Genomic DNA, 19,821 nt, shown 5'->3' with positions numbered 1-19,821 from the left:
GTACTCCTTCTGCAACCTACACACACACACACACACACACACACACACTAGTATTTAAATGTTTCTACTATATTAATTATAGTAACTGTGTTTTGTTTGTTTGGGCGTCCTGAAGGAGTCTCACCGCTCCTGAGCGCGCTCAGTGCTGCTGCTCCTCTCTCTCTCCAGGCTGTAAGCTCTCTCCACCTCCCTGAACTGAGCTCTCAGCAGCTCCAGGCTGCACTGCGCCTCCTGGTGGCCGGACCGCTCCACCGCCAGCGCCGCCTCCACGTCCCGCACCCGCAGCTGCCAGGTCACATGACCACGGTTAGTGTGTGTGTGTGTCGTGTGCGTCTGTGTGTGTGTGTGTGCCTGTGTGTGTGTGTGTGCGTCTGTGTGTGTGTGTGTGTCTGTGTGTGTGTGCGTGTGTGTGTGTGTGTGTGCGTCTGTGTGTGTGTGTGCGTCTGTGTGTGTGTGCGTCTGTGTGTGTGTGTGTGTGTGTGTGTGTGTGTGTCTGTGTGTGTGTGCGTGTGTGTGTGTGTGTGTGTGTGTGTGTGTGTGTGTGTGTGTGTTACCTGGACGATCTCAGAGTTGAATTTAGACTCCAGGTGAGCCGCCCGCTCCGCCTCGATGCTCGACTCCAGAGACTTCACCCTCTGATCTGACAGCTGAAAACACAGACGCAGCTCAGAAACACATCTTCACCTCCTCCTCCTCCTCCTCCTCCTCTTCCTGCTCCTCCTCTTCCTCACCTCTTTCTCCCTCCTGCTCCTCTCCTCTCTCTCCGTCAGGTACTTCAGCTCGTCGGCTTGTCGTCTGTTCACCTCGGCCTCCTTCTCGCTCTCCCTCTGCACCTCCGCCATCCTCCTCTCCGACTCCTCCAGGGCCTCCTCGTGGTCCCGGAGGAGTCGGTGCAGTCGGCGGCTCTCCGAGCTCAAGCTCTTAATCAGCCCGTCTCGCTCCTCCACCTCCTGCCGCAGTGCACGCTGGTCCTCCTGCCTGGCCTGCTGGGTGATGTCCAGAGCTTTCTGCAGCTCCTGGACGGCGTGCTGGAGCTCCGCCGCACGCTCTGACACACACACACACACACACACACACACACACACACAGTAAGCACTTCCTGTTAACACTGCTCTCTTTCTAGAGGGTGCGTTTGATTTACGTACCTGTGAGCGCGTCTTTGTCCCGGCTGAGCTCGGAGGCCCGGTCTGCGTCTCTCCGGCTCACCGTCAGCTGGTACTGGAGCTCCACCCGCTGAGCTTCTCCTCGCTCCACCGACGACCTCAGCCGGGTCAGCTCCGCCTGCAGCCTGCACAGCTGGAACAAACACACACCTCAAACAGCCGGTGGCGAGCGTACGAGTGACTCCCTCTCTGCGCCCCCTAAAAACAACACGAGTGGGGGTGTAGACGAGGAGGAGTTCTGTCTCACCTCCTGGTTGTGGCCGGACGTCAGCTCCAGCCTCTCTTTCTCCAGCTGGTTGACTCTCCACCTCAGCCTCTCCGACGGCTCGCCTCCTTCCGACGCCGTCCTCCTGCTCCTCGCCTCCCTCCCGCTCCTTCCTCCCCCGTCCCCCCGGCTCCTGTCCCTCCCTCGCTGCTCTTCCACTCGCTCCCTTTCCGCCCGTCTTCCTCCTCTTCCTCCTGCCTGCTCCTCTTCCTGTTGCATGGCGCTGATTATAACTTTCGACCTGAAAAACGTTGCTCTCTGTGTTTATACTGGATACAGTTTATATATAATAATAATCTATATGGACGATGGAGGGCTTATTGAGGATGCAGAATCAATTCCTCACATTTATTTAAAATACTAAATGGCAGTTTAATCCACATTTTAACCCCCAGTGTGCTGATTTTCTTTCATTTCAGAGCATTGTGGAATGAAGGGAGCTCAGTGTTGTTGGTGTGAATGTTCACACGTAATATTTCTTTAATGCAAATAAACATTGTGTCACTGACGTCTTTACTGCTGCTGTTACATATTAATCACATAAATCAAAATCAGCCCACCAGGAGTTGAAATATGGTCGCCTGTGGTTTAAAACATTGTCCAGATTAATATAAATTGATTATTAACTATATATTGATTATTAACTATATATTGATTATTAACTATATATTGATTATTAACTATATATTGATTATTAATGAGAATTAACCAACAGGTTAGCATCTGTTCCAAATGTTTATTTCTAACATTAAACTTTATAAAGCTCCAAAAAACATATATAGTGTAAGGGGCAGTTACTGTGTAAAGGGGCAGTACGGTAAAGGGGCAGTACGGTAAAGGGGCGTTACAGTGTAAAGGGGCGTTACGTGTAAGGGGCAGTTACTGTGTAAAGGGGCAGTTACTGTGTAAGGGGCAGTTACTGTGTAAAGGGGCAGTTACTGTGTAAGGGGCAGTTACTGTGTACCTTGCCACCTCCACCTCCTCCTCGGAGCTCCCCCGCGGCTCCGCTCCGCCCTGCCCGCTCTCCCCTCGCCCTCGGCGGACGGGCCGTCTCCTCCGCCCCGCTGGTTCGGTCTGCATGGTCCTTTAACAACCCTGAAGATATCTCAGATTATTATATTAATATTATATTAATATTATATATTAATATAAATGATCAGTTATTATAAACGAGCCTTTGCTCAGCAGCTGTGAGCCCCTGCAGGCTGTGTCGGTACCGGGGGGGGGTCGGTTGCTCGGATGCTGCTGTTGCCTTGCCAGCAGACGCACTCACATGAAGCCAGTCTCCGTTTATAAATCAATCCAGTGGAAACTCTCCTTAATATCTGCCGCGTTATACACATTATATTACAGGATTAAAGATTATTTATGAACCGGTCGGATTAACTTCACACTTCGGCGGCCGTTAGAAACACATAGCATCCCTAATTTCTAACGTTACATCATTTATATAACTCACAGTCTCTGATGCACGAAGCGCTGTAGCTGTTACCGCTGAGATTTAAATATAACGTTATATAAATATATATTAAGTGCTGCTCGGTGAATCTACTGTAGGCCGAATTCACCAGAAACCTCTAAAGATTCTCGGGATATTTAAGGTGTTTGTATGTTTTGTCTACATTTAAGTCAGTCGACAAGACAATGTTAAAATCTTACAATTCGTGAATGGAGTTCTGTTCTCATACGATATTCAACCCGAACAAAGACCCGTTTCACGGTTAAAACTCGACAGTTACACGTTTGTTTGCTTTAAACTAACTTTAACCAGCAGCAGAGAGTCTAAACAACACACTTACATTAAAACATTTATTTATAAAACGTGTAAATCGCTCGCAGTGAACTTTTATAAACACTTACAGTAACATTTATCCAGGAGCCGTTTGAATATGACGCCATCTTTAGCGTCCCTGCGTCACTTCCGCATTACCGTTTGATTGGCTGGATAGCCGACCAATGGCGAGGGCCCACTGTGGTACGTCATATATTTATTTATTTAAATTAGATCCGTTTGTAAACAAATATGAGCGCGAGCTTATTGTTTACTTTATCTGTTAAATTACTCCTTTCATTATTGTCTTCCTTTATTTTATATGTTTACATTATTATTTATTTATGTTTATTTATTTTATTATGATTTATTTGTTTATTTTTATTATTTATTTATGTTTATTTTATGTTTATTTATTTTATCATGATTTATTTGTTTATTTTTATTATTTATTTATGTTTATTTTATGTTTATTTATTTTATCATGATTTATTTGTTTATTTTTTATTATTTATTTATGTTTATTGTATGTTTATTTAATTTATCATGATTTATTTGTTTATTTTTATTATTTATTTAAAGTTAAAAACATGATAAATATATAAATAAATATTATAATATCTAACAACAATATATATAGAACATGGAAATAATATATAAAATAAGAGCATGAACTGTGTACATTAGATACATGAGAATATATAGCAGATCAATAATAAATAATAATTATTGATTATTGACTTTACACTAGAGGGCGGTATCAGCCCTGTTCGCTGCCTTTTATTCACCGGAGAAGAAGAAAGAAAGACAACAACATGGCGGCGCCCTCAGAGCACGTTGAACCACCAGAACCCGAGTCAGCAGAGACCACCAGAGACCCGGAGACCGCAGACACCTCAGACTCGGAACCAGCAGCCCAGGACCCGGACGAGGACCCGGATGAGGACCCGGATGAGGACGAGCCGCCCGGACCCAGGACCCGAGAGACCCCGGAGGACATCCGGCTGGAGGCCATCGCCAACACGGTGGCTCTGCACCCGAACCGAGACCTCCTGGTCTGCGGGGACGTGGACGGGGACGTGTACGCGTACTCGTACTCGTGCACGGAGGGCGGGAACCGGGAGCTGTGGTCGTCCGGACACCACATGAAGTCCTGCCGCCAGGTGCGGTTCTCCGCGGACGGGCTGAAGCTCTACAGCGTCTCCCGGGACAAAGCGGTCCACCTGCTGGACGCGGAGCGGGGCCAGCTGGTCACCAGGATCCGCGGGGCGCACGGAGCCCCCATCAACAGTCTGCTGCTGGTGGACGAGAACATCCTGGCCACCGGAGACGATGGAGGCACCCTGAAGGTCCAGATGGGTCCTAATTAATCCAGATTGTGATCCATGCTGGTCTTTTATAGTCCCTGCTGGTCCCTGCTGGTCTTTAATGGTCCCTGCTGGTCTATGCTGGTCTTTAATGGTCCCTGCTGGTCTATGCTGGTCCCTGCTGGTCTTTAATGGTCCCTGCTGGTCTATGCTGGTCCCTGCTGGTCTTTAATGGTCCAAGCTAGTCTTTAATGGTCCAAGCTAGTCTTTAATGGTCCAAGCTAGTCTTTAATGGTCCATGCTGGTCTTTAATGGTCCAAGCTAGTCTTTAATGGTCCTTGCTGGTCTTTAATGGTCCATGCTGGTCTTTAATGGTCCATGCTGGTCTTTAATGGTCCAAGCTAGTCTTTAATGGTCCATGCTGGTCTTTAATGGTCCAAGCTGGTCTTTAATGGTCCAAGCTGGTCTTTAATGGTCCATGCTGGTCTTTAATGGTCCATGCTGGTCTTTAATGGTCCAAGCTAGTCTTTAATGGTCCATGCTGGTCTTTAATGGTCCAAGCTGGTCTTTAATGGTCCATGCTGGTCTTTAATGGTCCAAGCTAGTCTTTAATGGTCCATACTGGTCTTTAATGGTCCATGCTGGTCTTCAATGGTCCAAGCTAGTCTTCAATGGTCCATGCTGGTCTTTAATGGTCCAAGCTAGTCTTTAATGGTCCAAGCTAGTCTTTAATGGTCCATGCTGGTCTTTAATGGTCCAAGCTAGTCTTTAATGGTCCATGCTGGTCTTTAATGGTCCAAGCTAGTCTTTAATGGTCCATGCTGGTCTTCAATGGTCCAAGCTAGTCTTCAATGGTCCATGCTGGTCTTTAATGGTCCATGCTGGTCTTTAATGGTCCAAGCTAGTCTTTAATGGTCCAAGCTAGTCTTTAATGGTCCATGCTGGTCTTTAATGGTCCTTGCTGGTCTTAAATGGTCCATGCTGGTCTTTAATGGTCCATGCTGGTCTTTAATGGTCCAAGCTAGTCTTTAATGGTCCATGCTGGTCTTTAATGGTCCAAGCTGGTCTTTAATGGTCCATGCTGGTCTTTAATGGTCCATGCTGGTCTTTAATGGTCCAAGCTAGTCTTTAATGGTCCATGCTGGTCTTCAATGGTCCAAGCTAGTCTTCAATGGTCCATGCTGGTCTTCAATGGTCCATGCTGGTCTTAAATGGTCCATGCTGGTCTTTTAATGGTCCCAAACTGTGTTGTCAATGGTCCCAAATTTAGTAAAATGATGTTAATGATCGGTTCCTATCATCAGTTCCTCTGAAAGGTCGGACTCTGCTGGTCTGTTGGTGGTTGAAGGAAGCCGCTGTCACTTTAAATATCTTGTTTTTTGTTTGTTGTTGTTTATGTTTGTCTCTGAAGGTTTGGGATATGAGGAAGGGGACGGCCATCATGGATCTGAAACACCACGAGGATTACATCAGTGACATTGCTGTGGACCAGGCCAAGAGGATCCTGCTCACTGCCAGGTGATGATTATGACCCCAAAAAAACTGATTTGTGCAAAGCAGACCATTATTTTCAAGTAACCAGCTTCTTGGTGCTTTCAAGGGACCTTTGACATCTGAGAGTTTAGTCTCAACCCTCAAACCTTGTATGTCGTAGAGTCCTTGAACACACCAACAAGCAGAGTTGGTCTACAATGGTTGAACCTGAGCTCTAACGTGATGTAATCGGATACAGTGGCGACGGTACGATGGGCGTCTTCAACATCAAGAGACGGCGGTTCGAGCTGCTGTCGGAGTTCCAGAGTGGCGACCTGACCTCGGTGGCGCTGATGAAGCGGGGCAGGAAGGTGGTTTGCGGCTCCAGCGAGGGGACCATCTACATCTTCAACTGGAACGGCTTTGGAGCCACCAGCGATCGCTTCGCCATCAAGGCCGAGTCGGTGGAGTGCATCGTCCCCATCACGGACAACATCATGTGCACCGCCTCCATGGACGGGTACATCCGGTGAGTCCACCTGTAGTTTCTCTTTGTTGGACAAATCAGTGAAGGTTTGATTATGTTGGTCCATGTTGATGTTTTGATGATCCAAGCTGGTTTGTCAATGGTCTACGGTTACTAAAATGGACTACGCTGGTCTTTTGAAAGCCCTCCTCTGGTCTAATGGTCCAACCAGTGGATGTTTTGATAGTCTAAAATGGTTTCTTAATGCTCTCAAATGGTCTTTTGATGGTCCAAGATGATGTGGAGAGAGTTTCTTAATGGTTCACTGTTGCAATCAATGGTGAGTCCAACACTCGCACACTACCAAATTAAAGTAAAATTTGTTTTTTGTGGGACAAATCAGTGGAGGTCACCACAGCATCTTACGTTTGATTCCCTTCTTATATCCACTCTTTGCTATTTGCTTTTGACTTAGTCCAGTCTGGAACCAGTCTGGAACCAGTCAGGAACCAGTCTGGAACCAGTTGGAGATTGGTCTGTTAGTTCGCTCTGTATTTGTTACCAAACGTTTCTCACCAGACGTTACCAACATGTCATAATGTGATAGTAAAGTTCTGTCTGTCCTCCATCAGAGCCGTCAACCTCCTCCCCAACCGGGTCATCGGCTGCATCGGGCAGCACGTCGGCGAACCCGTCGAGGAGCTCGCCAAGTCCTGGGACGCCCGCTTCCTGGCCAGCAGCGCACACGACCAGCTCATCAAGTTCTGGGACATTTCCAGTTTACCCAACACGACCGTCAACGAATACCGCAAGAGGAAGAAGAAAGACGGCCGAATGAAGTCCCTCACCAAGAAAGCCCACGGAGACAATGACTTCTTCTCAGGACTGGTAGAGGAAACAGAAAAGAAGGAGGAAGAGGAGGAAGACGAGGAGGAGGAGGACAGTGACAGTGGCAGCGATTAAAAAGCAGCTAGTTTCATATTTGAAATGTGTCGTTGCCTTCGGACATTTTAGTCCCTTATAAGTGACGTGTTATAATCCAAAGTGATGTGTGGGGTCGTCAGCGGGAACCGAACTGATCTCCACATTGACTCCGTGTTGGTCTGAACCACCACTGATGACGGTTCACGAATGTCGGGATGAGGTTTATTTCCTCACAGACACAAATGTGTGGTTGGATGAGCAGCGAGTACTTGCTTTCATTCACACTGACTGTTGAACACTAAAACAATGTGATGGAAGGACGTACATAATTCAAAAGTGTAGTTCATCTTGTGTTTAGAAAACATAAATGAACTTTTTTTTTTTTGTTTTTTGGAAGAACTCTTCAAAGTAGTTTTGGTATCGGTACCGAAACTCCGGTATTGTGTTGGAACAACAAGCCCTACGTAAATCTAACAGGCAGAGACAGCAGCATTTATAACCTGTCTGCTGGGTACATTTGTGGATGAATGTATTTGTATTAAATTCAATTCACCAACATTAAAGCATTTTAACTACACTAGAATTTATTTAACTCGTCATTGTTCAAATGGTTGCAATCTGAAACTTGACCATTAATGGTGCGTCCCATTGGGTTGACGATGTTCTAGTACAGCGAGTGGGGAAACCAAGCCCTACCACGTTGTCCATTAACGTCTGTTTGTAATATTAGTTGATAAAACGCGTTTCGCTGTATTTTGCTTTACAAACGTTCACATGAGACACAGAAGTGCTAACAGACGGTATATTACTACACCTGGGGCAGCCATCTTATACTATATAACTATAAATAAGTTACAGAATATGTTTTTTTATATATTATATTATATTATTGTGTGTATTTGTTTATAGTTGTTGATATAAGTGGGTCTAAATGAGTATATAAATATAAAGTATTGACTGGTTCAAACGGAACGCACCATAAAGACACACTGGCCCTTTAAGTCTGTAATTATATTAGTTCACAAGAGGAAACGACATTAACTTACAACTAAAGTTCTTTATACCTCAAAAATCATTCTTAAGTAATTATGTATTATTTTTACGTACAGAAATACCGGTATTTTACACTCTGCGCCCCCCCCTGCGGTAGTACAGTGGTACAGTCCTACAGCAGGCGCCAAAAACGCCGACCGTCACGTGACACGAGTGGCGTGTACCAACATGGCGGCGAGCAGGAGCGCGTAGCTTAGTAACAAGAAGCCTCGCGCGGTACCGAGGAAGCACCGGGTCCGTTTACACACCGAGGAGTACCGTCCGGTTGTCGGTGAGTCCGCCCGGTACCGTCCGGTTAATGAACCCGGTTCTATAATGAACGTAGATCTTAATCCGGATATCAGCTAGCAGAGGTTAGCTTCAGTGCTAACGTTTGTAAACAATGAGAGAAAGCTGCTTCCGGTGTCCGCACAGGCTCAGAGGAGGGTTAGATCCGCAGACACTGCAGACAGACAGCTGCAGACAGACACTGCAGACAGACAGCTGCAGACAGACACTGCAGACAGACAGCTCAACAGACATCAGACAGCAACCAACAGACAGCTCGACAGACAGCGCACAGACTCACACAGCCAACAACAGCGCAGACAACACCACAACAGCCAAAAATAACAGACACTCAGCAACACAGACACAGCTCAGACGACACTGCAACAGACAGCTGCAGACAGACAGCTGCAGACAGACACTGCAGACAGACAGCTGCAGACAGACACTGCAGACAGACAGCTGCAGACAGACAGCTGCAGACAGACACTGCAGACAGACAGCTGCAGACAGACAGCTGCAGACAGACACTGCAGACAGACAGCTGCAGACAGACACTGCAGACAGACAGCTGCAGACAGACAGCTACCCTCCACTAATGGACCTACAGAGACAGAGCGTCTCTGTGTGTGCACATCCAGCTCTACGGGGATCAATAAGGGTCGACAACTGATCAATAAGGGTCGACAACTGATCAATAAGGGTCGACAACTGATCAGAACAATCAGTTTATACCAACTGTAAACAGTAAACAGCAGTAAACAACAGTAAACAGCAGTAAACAACAGTAAACAACAGTAAACAACAGTAAACAGCAGTAAACAGTAAAAGTAAACAACAGTAAACAACAGTAAACCTCAGTAAACAACAGTAAACAGCAGTAAACAGCAGTAAACAACAGTAAACAGCAGTAAACAACAATAAACATTTCTATATTTTTCCTGCCTCTCTGTGAGAGCTGTGGACGTACTGGACGAGGTTTGATGTTTGACATCTGTCACTAAATCCTGTTTATATGATTATTTGTGTATTTTGTGTATTTTGTGGGTTTGAATTGGTGATTATTTCCCATCAGGTGAAATAAAAGAACCTAAACACAGAAGTTCTTGTGATATAAAGTCAAACAAGGTATTAAAGGTCTTACATATTGTTTCTAGCCTCCTGTTAGCAGTGGTGTTAATTATAGCAAACACTGAAAGCCATAAAATCCTCAAACTATTATTCCAAACCTCTGACTTTTTATATAAAATTCATATTTAGATGTTCATTAATTAGCTTTTTTAAATAGTTAATTCACCCATCAAAGCTGATTTTCCAATAAAATTATGAGAAAAAGACACAATTATGCTCCTTTAAACTATTTTAAATTTCAAATTTCATAATAAAAACACATTTTTAAGATATTTAAATGTATTATTTAAATAATAATTTATACAGTAGAAGGTTAAACAGGTAATAAACTGCATTTAATGTGATATTAAAATGTCATTTCCAGCTCGTACTCTGCCTCAGTCTCTGCTCTCTTTCAGGCTCTGAAGCAGCAGGATGCCGGGGAAACCTGGTGACCACTTCAAACCAGGAGACCTGGTGTTCGCCAAGATGAAGGGTTTCCCTCACTGGCCTGCCAGGGTGCGCAAACACAAACACACAAACAAACAAACAAACAAACACATACATGGTTGTATATGTCAGTCCCTGTAATACTCCTGTGTGTGTTCAGGTCTGTAAGTCGGACGACGGATACAAGAAGCGAGTCCCGGTCTATTTCTTCGGGACCCATCAGATGTACGTGCACACACACACACACACACACAGCCGATCAGTTCATTGATTGAACCGTGATTGATCTCCGCTCCTCCCTCAGAGGTCACCTCCCGCCGGAGAACATCGTTCCTTACATCGGCAACAAGATGAAGTACGGCAGCGGCGTTCGCATCAAAGGCTTCACCGAGGGAATGTGGGAGATCCAGAACACGCCGGGAGTCGGGAGCAAACTCAAAGTCAGTGACAGAAGATGTAAAAGAGACATAGCCTCAGATTTTAGGCTGTTTTAAACTGGTTTAAATAATAGGTTTTAACCTGCAAAATAGGTTTTGAACTGCAGTCATACTGTGTCTGACTTACTGATTAATAAACTATAAAGCTTTCAATCAACAGAATTAATCAGAGAAATGGTTTTAATAGATCTTTTCTGTACTCAGGTACCAGCACCAACCAACAAACAAACCACACCCCCTAAATCGACCTCTGCCTCTAAAGCTACACCTGCAAAACTGACCACTGCTGCTAAAGCTACACCTGTTAAACTGACCTCTGCGAAGCCCGACAGTAAACCGGCTGCTGCTGCTGTGGCTAAAACTCCTACCAGATCTTCGTTAAGATCCGCTCCAGAGAAAACAACAGACTCGGGGCAGATTTCTAAACAGGCTCCGACTTCAGAAGACGTCGCCCCGACAGATTTGTCCGGGACTGTTGCGAATACGAGGAGCAGAAGGGCAGCTGCTAGCGTCGCCCCGTCTGCTAACACCACTCCTACAGACAGTAAGGAGGTAAGAGGGATACAGGAATTAAACTGTTTATATCTCTGAGAGCGTTCGATTGATACCAAATCTGTTATCGATCAGCACGATGAAGATGAATAGTTGTACAAGACTTGTTGGTATCTTATTTAGTTTTCAAGATATTGACCAATGAGCTAAAAAGACACAAGTCAACAGCTTTTACACCAACAGGAACCTTTTTGTGATATTTATTGAATTTCCACACAAAAAACGTTTCTTCAGGAAAACTTTAAAGAAACAATAAAGTCCACTTACTTGTGTTTTCCACCATAAGTTTAAGAATGAAACCGTCAGAGGTGCTGATGTCTGTTGCTGCCTGGAGGTCAAACTGACCTGTGGAAATTAAATACAGTTAAACACTTTGTCTCCTCAGGCAGCAGCAAAAACGGCGAAAACAAAAGCTCTGTCCAAACCGACTGAGAAACCGACTCCTGCAGATGCTACAGACAATAAACCAACTGAATCAACAACTACGAGGAGAGCTGCGGCTGAGAAGAAAACTCCAGACTCCAAACAAGGAGTCAACGAGAAGGTTGAATTATCATCAACTTCCACCACTACAGTTACTGAAGAGGCTACAAGCGCCGTCACTACCAGGAGCAAAGTATCCGAGTCCAAGGTAACTACAAGAGCTGCTCGTACAAATACTGAGGACCGACTGATCTGGTTCAACATTTAGAATAACTGGCATTGGATTATAACTAAGTACAGTTTTGACGTATTTGTATTTACATTTTATTCTTCTTTATATTTCCACTCAAATACATTTTGGAGGCAAATATTGTAAATTAATTTAATAATGTTAGTTACAAGTTACTTTGCAGATTCACATTAATATATATAAAATAATATTTATATTAATATAAATCAACTAATACATTATGATGTATTGTTATAGATTAAGCTATAAATTAATTAATTAGCTCCACATTTAGCAGCTACAATATTCAATAATGATAGTAATCAGGGTTATTAGTGTGTTAAGAAGTAATTATATACATATATATACTCAGTATCGACCAAAACACAAAGTTCAGATATCAGGGAGGAAGAAATGGTTTCAGAATATCTGTAATTTATTTTGTCGGGAATCAGATTATTAAATAATAATCGGACAAATGCTGAATATCGGTTCTGAGCACGGCAGCACAAACACACAATTAATCCGACCTCCGTTTCACTTCTATAACTTTGAACTGCGGGACGGTTTCCTGGACGAGCCCCCATTTATGTTACGACTCGACTCTGGAAAGAAAGAAATATAAAACAAAGATGTCAGAATAATTCTTACAAACATAAATCTGTCTCTCCATCTCAAAGCTGTATATTTTTTGAATACGATGGGCGACTGCAGCAAATTTTATTATTATTACCATTATGTTAACTTAAGATGGGAAGTTCGACGTTGCACTAATATAACCTTTCATTTAATGTCCTGTTAGAAACCAGCTAACATGTTGTTGATGGTCGAGTTGACGTCGGTCTTTAGATTAATTCTGTGTGTTTTTTGTCAGGATGTCACTGAGCAGAACAAGAGGAGGTCTTCTGCTACTCCTGCTGTCGCTCCAGGTAACTAACACAGGCTGCCAATAATCAATAATCACATTAATCAGTTCTTCTCAGGATCAATAAAAGGGCACAAACTCAGGTCAGGTGTGTTTTTTCTACAACAGTCAGCAAGAAACTGAAGACGACAGAATCAAAGTCTGCACCGACACAAATGTCCAAGAACAACAGAGGAATGAAAGACCGGGAGGAGGAAGAGGAGGAAGAGGAGGAGTCATCAGAGAGACAGAGAGTCAAGAGGAGGAGAGAGCGGAAGGAGGTGCAGACGAAGAAAAGTCAGGACGGCAGCGAAGGAAAGAAAGAAGAGACATCAGAGAGCAAAAGAACAAAAAGTAAAGAGGAGGAGGAGAAAGGGAAGAAAATAAAGCAGGACGAAGGTGTGGAAGGAAAGAAGTCAGCAGAGAGCCGAGGGATAAAGACGAGGAGGGCGGAGAAAGAGGAACAGAAGGAGGAGGAGACGAAGAAAAGAAAACAAGAAGGCAGCGAGGAAAAGAAAGAGGAAAGGACGAGGAGAGAAACTCGGTCGGAGAGCGAAGGAAGAAAAAGAGAAAAGGAGGTTTCAGAAGAGAGCCGGGGAACAAAGAGAAAGAGGGAGGAAGAGATGAAGAGAACAAAGGAGGCTGGAGAGGAAGGAAAGAAAGAAGAGAAGACGACTGAGGAAGAGGAGGAGAAGGAGGGCAGTTCTGTGGACGAGGAGGTAAAACTTTCTCTTCACCTCATTCAACTTTTAACTAATTAACTAAATTACATCAACGTTTAAATCTAATGCTACAAAAACAGATAAAATAAAATAAACATTAATTTAACAACAAAGGCAATAAAATCCCTAAAAATATTAACTCACATTAGTTTAAAGACGTAATGTAACAATGTAAAATGTCCAGAAATATAATTTATATAAATGAAAGCTGCAGGCAGCTTTGGGCAGGACCTCGCACTCCGCGCAACTCGGGGTGTGCTGCGTGCCGTTGTAACACTTGCAGACCACAACATGAACATTTCACGTAAATCAGCTCAGAATCGCCACGCAGCGCTTACCTCCTGTTGCCAGTAGGTGGCGCTATCACTATGTCTGAATGTTGTCATGTAGACATGTTCAAGGCGAGAGTGTTATCAAACGTGAAGTTTCATTGAGATTGGACCACGTACGCTGAAGTTATGAGGACGTGTTCAGGGCAAAACTGTTTCAGAATATATTAAGTTTATTGTACATTGCACACTGAAGTTATGAGCACTGTTTTTTATGTTCACCATTTTTTGACTGTACTCACAAATTTTGAAGCAGATCCGATAAATTCCCTAGGAGGAGTTCGTTCGTTTTGTACGTCCCGGCATGTTACACGTGCCTACTGAGTTTCGTACATATCGGTGAAACGTGGCGCCGGGGCTGCTGTTTTTAAATCCTGTAGGGGGCGCTACAAACACGACAAACACGATTTTTGGTATGTGAGCTTCAGGCACCACTGTACACGTGCCCTGTGAATTTCATATTCATACCTATTACGGTCTCCGCATGCCACCAGAGCGCCAAGCATCGTACCAAGTTTTGTTTTAATCACACATGCCGATGCGGAGATATAAACTTCTTCATTTTAAAGAGCGCCACCTTGTGGCGATGGCCTGAAATTGTGCACGATGCTTAAGGAAGACATGGGGAATTACGGACCCAAGTTTGGTGTCAATCAAACATACCAATGTGGAGAAATGGTCCACTTCCTTTTTTAATGAAAAATCCACAGGAAGTGCTAATTTTATATTGTGCTTATTTTTTGAAATATCAAAATTCTTTTAATCACTTTTTCATTATGAGGGTCCTCAGATGCTACGTGAAAAATGATGTGCAAATCGGACAAAGCGCATGGGAGGAACACAGAAAAAGTAGTTTTTGGACATTTTTTTTGTTGTTTTTGGACTCTAGAAAAAAAAAATCTAGGCGGAAGTGGGCGGGGCCTATATGGGGAGATTCAGCTCCATTCACCGAACGCGTGGATATAAGTTTGAATGTGCGACAAACTATGCAGAAGTTATTAGCCTAAACGCATTTTTTATGATAGTAGCGCCACCTAGTGGCCGACCCGAAAGTGACACATAGAATATCCCCATTTTCACCAGGCCTGACCACTTTGCCAAATAAAATTGAGTTTTCGTTTATGTTCAGGGGGGCAAAAATGCAGTCAAAGGGGGCTGAAAATAATAATAGGAAGAAGAATAAGAATAGGTAAGAAATCGACCTCCAGCGAAATATAATAAAACAATAACATTGATTCTTTCATGTGCAGCGACAGCGCCACCTGGCGGCCAAGAGGGAGAGTTTACTGAAATCTCTGAGAGGTCTGCTGAAGGCCGGGAGAGTAACGAGGAAGAGCGAGGCGATGAAGAGCTCGCAGTAAGAGACATACACACACACACACACACACACACACACACACACACACACACTCACTTTGAATTAGTTAAAATAGCTAAAAGTCTCTTTTAAAATCTCGTCAGGAAAAGCGGCGACGGAGCAAAGAAGAAGGTCGAGATTAAAAAGACAGGAAGTCAGAAGATGCCGGACAGGATCAAAGAATCGACCGTCGTCAAGAAAACAGCGTTCGTCGGCAGAACGATCGCCAGCAGGAAAGCGTCGGAGAGGAAGGAAGACAAGACAGACTCCAAGATGGTGAAAAAATCAACGGAGGTCCAACAGAAAGAAAAGATAAAAGAGGCAAAGAAGGATGAACAGACTGATCGAACCACGAGGAAGAGTGCGTACGGAGCGAAGACCAAAGAGAAGGAAGACGAGACGAAGCACGAGGGAAAGAAAGACGAGGACGCGAGGAGCGACGAGACGAAGAACGAGAGGAAAATCATCGGGAAGATTGTGAAAGCGTCGGCCGGGCGGGGAACGAGGGTTCAGGTGAAGATGATGATGGGAGGAGCGGCGGCGGCAGCGGCGGCAGCGATGGCGACGGCGGGAGCGACAGCAGCGGCAGAGGAAAAGAAAAAAGAGAAGAAAGAAGAGAAGAAAGAGGAGAGGAAAGAAGAGAAAGAGGAAAAGAAAGAAGAGAAGAAAGAGGAGAGGAAAGAGGAGAAGAAAGAGGAGAGGAAAGAAGAGAAGAGCAGAGAAGAGAACATAGAAAGCAACAAGGTAGAAGACAAGAAAAAGAAAGAAACAGTTGAAGAAAAGAAATCTGACGACGGGAAGACGGAAAGAAGCAAAGAGGCCGAGAGGAAGTCCGACAGAACGAGAGCAGAGAAGAATCTAACGGAGAAAGCAGACGAGGAAACAACGGTGACGAAGAACGAAGAGGAGCAGAAAGCGAACTTGCAAGAGGAGAAGAACGAAGACGAGGCGGAGAGAGTGACGACCAGAGAATCACAAGAGGAGAAGAACGAAGGCGAGGCGGAGAGAGTGACGACCAGAGAATCACAAGAGAAGAAGAACGAAGACGAGGCGGAGAGAGTGACGACCAGAGAATCAGAAGAGGAGAAGAACGAAGACGAGGCGGAGAGAGTGACGACCAGAGAATCACAAGAGGAGAAGAACGAAGACGAGCAGACGAAGGAAACGGACGCAGAGTCTGAGCCAAATCCCCCGAAGAAGAGCGCAGACACAGCGACCGCACAGAGGACGGAGACACAGTCCAAAGAAGAAGAAAAAGCGGAGAAGACGAGCGCGGAAGAAGAAAGTAAAACGAAGTGCGGCGAGTCGGACGGAGGGACGTCGGAGCCGCCGGCAAAGCAGCAGCAGAAGAAGAGTTCGACTTTGACGCTGACGGACTCGACGCTGCACCGAATCCACGGAGACATCAGGATTTCTCTCAAGACCGACAACCCCGTAAGACCCGTTCACACACCGGTTACTAAAGATCTAATCAATCAATCAATCAGCACAAATATACAGAATGTGGGACATTTAAGAAAAACCTCATCACAGATTAAATGATTATATTACAGCGTGATAGAATATAAATCGTTTCGTATCTGAAGCCATAAAAAGGGGATTTCACATCATGATTGACAGCTGATCACGAGCTCTACGCTGCGTCTCACATAATCAATCACAGAGTGTCTCTTCTCTGCAGCTTGAGTTCTAAAAAGCGACAAATTTAGCAACTTATTGAGGTGCCTAACTATCTAACAGAAGCTGCTTTACTGTCCATCAGGAAACTCTGACTGACTTGCTGCCGTAAAGCGAAACTTATTTTAAAGCAGAAACGTTTGTTAACTTTTACTTTAACCACTGACACTCCATAAAAAACAGTTTCTGTTTGCCTTCCAGGACGTCAGTAAGTGTCTGATGGTGCTGGATCAGCTCAGTATGGTTTACGTGACGTCCAAACACGTGCAGCGACACAGCGAGCTGGTGTCCACGCTGAGAAAGGTACGGCAGAGATTAACGTAGGCGGTCATCGCGGCCGCACGCGCTCACTAACGACCTGTGTTTAATGTGCAGCTGCGCTACTACAGAGCCAACCAGGCCATCATGGACAAAGCCTCCATGCTCTACAACCGCTTCAAGAACGCCTTCCTGGTGGGGGAGGGCGAGGAGGTGGTGAGCGCCGCCTTCCTGCGCTCGCTGCTGGAGGAGAAGGAGGAGGAGGAGGCGGAGAGGGCGGAGCGCTGGAGGGAGAGGAAGGAGGAGCTGCTGCAGGAGGTGAAGAGACGCATGGGCCAGGTGAAAGGGAGGAGGAGGGCCGACGGGGGAGAAGGAGGAAGAGGAGGAGGGGAGGAAGAGGAGCCGGAAGCAGAAGGTGAATTAATAATAATCAGAGTCTAAGTGAATAATAAAATCTATAAATGTTAAAGAAAGTAAAGAAAATAAAGACAATAACAACTCAACGGACTCTTTGTCCATCACAAACACCGATCGAAAGTTTTGTTTATTTTTTTTTATTAAACTATAGTTGTCGGGCGCCCGGTTAGCTCAGTGGGTAGAGCTGGCGACCCATGTACGAGGCTCAGTCCTTGCTGCAGCGGCCCAGCGTTCGAATCCGACCTGCGGCCCTTTGCTAAAATATGTGACAACAATAAAAACAAACTGTCAATTAGAGTACATTGTAATAATTTTTTTGCACTGTATGATTTTTTAGTTTCTAAAAGTTGTCAAATATTTTTTTAAATCAATACAAAAATAAAAATAATAAATATATTTTATATATATGTTTATTAAAAATAATAAATTATTGGCTTTTAATAAAACTGTTATGACTCATAATGGTTGTTTATTATTTGTTTGTTGTTTATTGTTTGTTGTTTACCCCCTTCACAGCTCCAGTGGACTCTTCCTGAAGCAGCTTGGACTGAACCAACTGTATTATCTGAGGGGTGTGGACCTGAACCCCCCCCCCAACCCACACAGGCAATGAGCAGTTCCACAAACATTATTTACCTCATCACACACACACACACACACACACACACACACACACACACACACACACACACACACACAGCTGTTTATTTACTGATTATTTATTTCCTGTCTTTATATCAGAGTTCATTAACGGAGTTCGTCAGCTGCCGTATGTTCGCATTAGTAGTGTTTATCTGTCTTTCATTGTTACCTGAGAATTAACGTTACCTGTCGAACACTCACCTGTCTCTCTCCAACCCGCCCACATGTACAAGATGGACGTCTCCACTTCCCTCAGCTGTCAATCATGATATAAAACCTCCAGTTTATAGCTTCAGATAACATTTAAACATCATTAAAACCACATTTATCAGAAACATTTACACTACAACATAAATTATAGTTTATTTATTGTGTTGGTTTTATGTTATTAAATAACTTGCATATGGTGTTCAATTAGTATAATTAGCATTAATAATCAGCCATATTTCAGCAACTGTCTGATTTGGACAATATTGGAGTGGTTTTGTTGGTTATTGAGGAAAGTGAAACCATTTCAAACTTAATCTTGAGTTTATTTTGAGGTTAGGCAAAGACGCAGGTCGATAACAAAATGCTGCAGAACTGAAGAAAGTTTAATAAATATTACTCCGAACATTCAAGCAGTGGCTGAAATATTGTCCCTATATGGGATTATGATCAATAATGTTAATTATTCTAATTGAACAACATATGCAAGTTAGCGTCTTTCAGTTTCTAAATGCTCAGGAACCATATTGTACATTTCTAACAAAACTTTGGGGGACTCAACATTTCCGGGTTTGGCGGCAAGTCGACTATAATTGTTAAGGAAGACCTAAAACGACAGAGGAGGGGGCGGAGTTTATAACCTCCACCAGGGAGCGATCAACATCACGTCGTCCATCTTTAATGTGTCGGTGGTTTAACTTTGAGAGTTACTTTTTTTATTGTTTTATTTGGTTGAAGGTGGAGCTTTATCTGACCTCTGCAGACTGTTAGGGGCAGAGGGTAAATTGTCCTTCAGTTACTTGTTAGTTTCTGTATTTTCATAATCTGGTGCCAACTCTCGTCGTTGTTTTTAAAGGTGCTCTTTGTTCTTTCACGTTACTAAATCATCTGCAAACAAATTAAAAACCTCCAAAGTGTTTATGTTGTACGGGCGGGATGTGATGGCTGATGGGAAATGTGGTCTTTTATTTGTTTTACAACCATTGTTCAAACAACATTCGCGGCAGCTTTCAACCCCAAAACAAACATTGAAGCATTAAACATACAAAGAACTGCTTTTATAAAACTGTACATAAACATATTTGTATTTTACAGTTTTTTTTATTTCTTGTTATTTGTGTGCAGTTGTTTTCTAGATGCTTGTTGTTCTCTGTTGTTTAAATATCTTTTTGTTTACTGACTTGACACGACGTCTCGATTATTATTAAAGAGTTTGTGTCATTGACCTCCGTATGTCTGCAGTTCATCATATAAAACCGTCCCACTGCTCTTTAGTTGCTTTATAATGAAGGAAGAGGCAGTTTGAGTGAAGCTACTATAATATAAACTGTGTTCAGCTCTATAAGGTTTATATCTTAAATAATATAAACTTTATAAATATTTAAGTTTTCTTATCCTCATGACGCCCCTGTGAAGCT

At 43.9% G+C, this 19,821-nt stretch overlaps 3 protein-coding genes and 1 long non-coding RNA gene across 8 annotated transcripts in view; 2 read left to right on the top strand and 2 right to left on the bottom strand.

Annotated features, from left to right (window-relative positions):
• LOC127360580 (coiled-coil domain-containing protein 171) overlaps nucleotides 1-3,385 on the bottom strand; it is a 12,863-nt gene extending 9,478 nt beyond the window's left edge. For both annotated transcript variants that reach the window (XM_051395004.1, XM_051395005.1), the window contains exons 1-8: nucleotides 3,289-3,385; nucleotides 2,393-2,523; nucleotides 1,411-1,669; nucleotides 1,146-1,296; nucleotides 732-1,048; nucleotides 555-647; nucleotides 125-285; nucleotides 1-16 (exon numbers count right to left, since the gene is read on the bottom strand). The exon at nucleotides 1-16 is cut by the window's left edge and continues 123 nt beyond it. In XM_051395004.1, the coding sequence (XP_051250964.1) occupies nucleotides 1-16; nucleotides 125-285; nucleotides 555-647; nucleotides 732-1,048; nucleotides 1,146-1,296; nucleotides 1,411-1,669; nucleotides 2,393-2,508 (1,113 nt within the window). In that variant the 5' untranslated portion in view covers nucleotides 2,509-2,523; nucleotides 3,289-3,385. The remainder of the gene's footprint in view (nucleotides 17-124; nucleotides 286-554; nucleotides 648-731; nucleotides 1,049-1,145; nucleotides 1,297-1,410; nucleotides 1,670-2,392; nucleotides 2,524-3,288) is intronic.
• Nucleotides 3,386-3,980: 595 nt separating this feature from the next.
• On the top strand, nucleotides 3,981-7,946 carry wdr55 (WD repeat domain 55). The gene is made up of 4 exons (XM_051395013.1): nucleotides 3,981-4,548; nucleotides 5,918-6,024; nucleotides 6,239-6,508; nucleotides 7,078-7,946. The coding sequence occupies exons 1-4, from the start codon at nucleotides 4,015-4,017 to the stop codon at nucleotides 7,406-7,408; spliced, it is 1,242 nt and encodes a 413-aa protein (XP_051250973.1). The 5' UTR covers nucleotides 3,981-4,014; the 3' UTR covers nucleotides 7,409-7,946.
• A 601-nt stretch (nucleotides 7,947-8,547) lies between these two features.
• psip1b (PC4 and SFRS1 interacting protein 1b) lies at nucleotides 8,548-19,628 on the top strand. Of its 4 annotated transcripts, none has more exons than XM_051395009.1 (14): nucleotides 8,548-8,693; nucleotides 10,219-10,318; nucleotides 10,410-10,474; nucleotides 10,554-10,689; nucleotides 10,891-11,238; nucleotides 11,624-11,869; nucleotides 12,765-12,819; nucleotides 12,924-13,513; nucleotides 15,096-15,202; nucleotides 15,307-16,150; nucleotides 16,253-16,636; nucleotides 17,081-17,182; nucleotides 17,255-17,552; nucleotides 18,071-19,628. In XM_051395009.1, the coding sequence occupies exons 2-14, from the start codon at nucleotides 10,235-10,237 to the stop codon at nucleotides 18,088-18,090; spliced, it is 3,279 nt and encodes a 1,092-aa protein (XP_051250969.1). In that variant the 5' UTR covers nucleotides 8,548-8,693; nucleotides 10,219-10,234; the 3' UTR covers nucleotides 18,091-19,628. The 4 variants fall into 4 exon arrangements, with proteins under 4 accessions (XP_051250969.1, XP_051250967.1, XP_051250968.1 ...); XM_051395007.1 differs by having other exon boundaries at nucleotides 16,202-16,636; XM_051395008.1 differs by having other exon boundaries at nucleotides 15,307-16,201.
• LOC127360590 (uncharacterized) lies at nucleotides 8,808-9,241 on the bottom strand. The gene is made up of 3 exons (XR_007883827.1): nucleotides 9,221-9,241; nucleotides 9,112-9,165; nucleotides 8,808-8,932 (listed from the first exon to the last, which is right to left on the bottom strand). It is a non-coding gene; the product is annotated as an uncharacterized LOC127360590 (long non-coding RNA).
• Nucleotides 19,629-19,821: the final 193 nt, after the last annotated feature.

This window comes from Dicentrarchus labrax, unplaced genomic scaffold (assembly GCF_905237075.1).
Source record: "Dicentrarchus labrax unplaced genomic scaffold, dlabrax2021, whole genome shotgun sequence".
Classification (NCBI taxonomy): domain Eukaryota; kingdom Metazoa; phylum Chordata; class Actinopteri; family Moronidae; genus Dicentrarchus; species Dicentrarchus labrax.
This window is presented reverse-complemented; position numbering and strand designations above follow the sequence as displayed.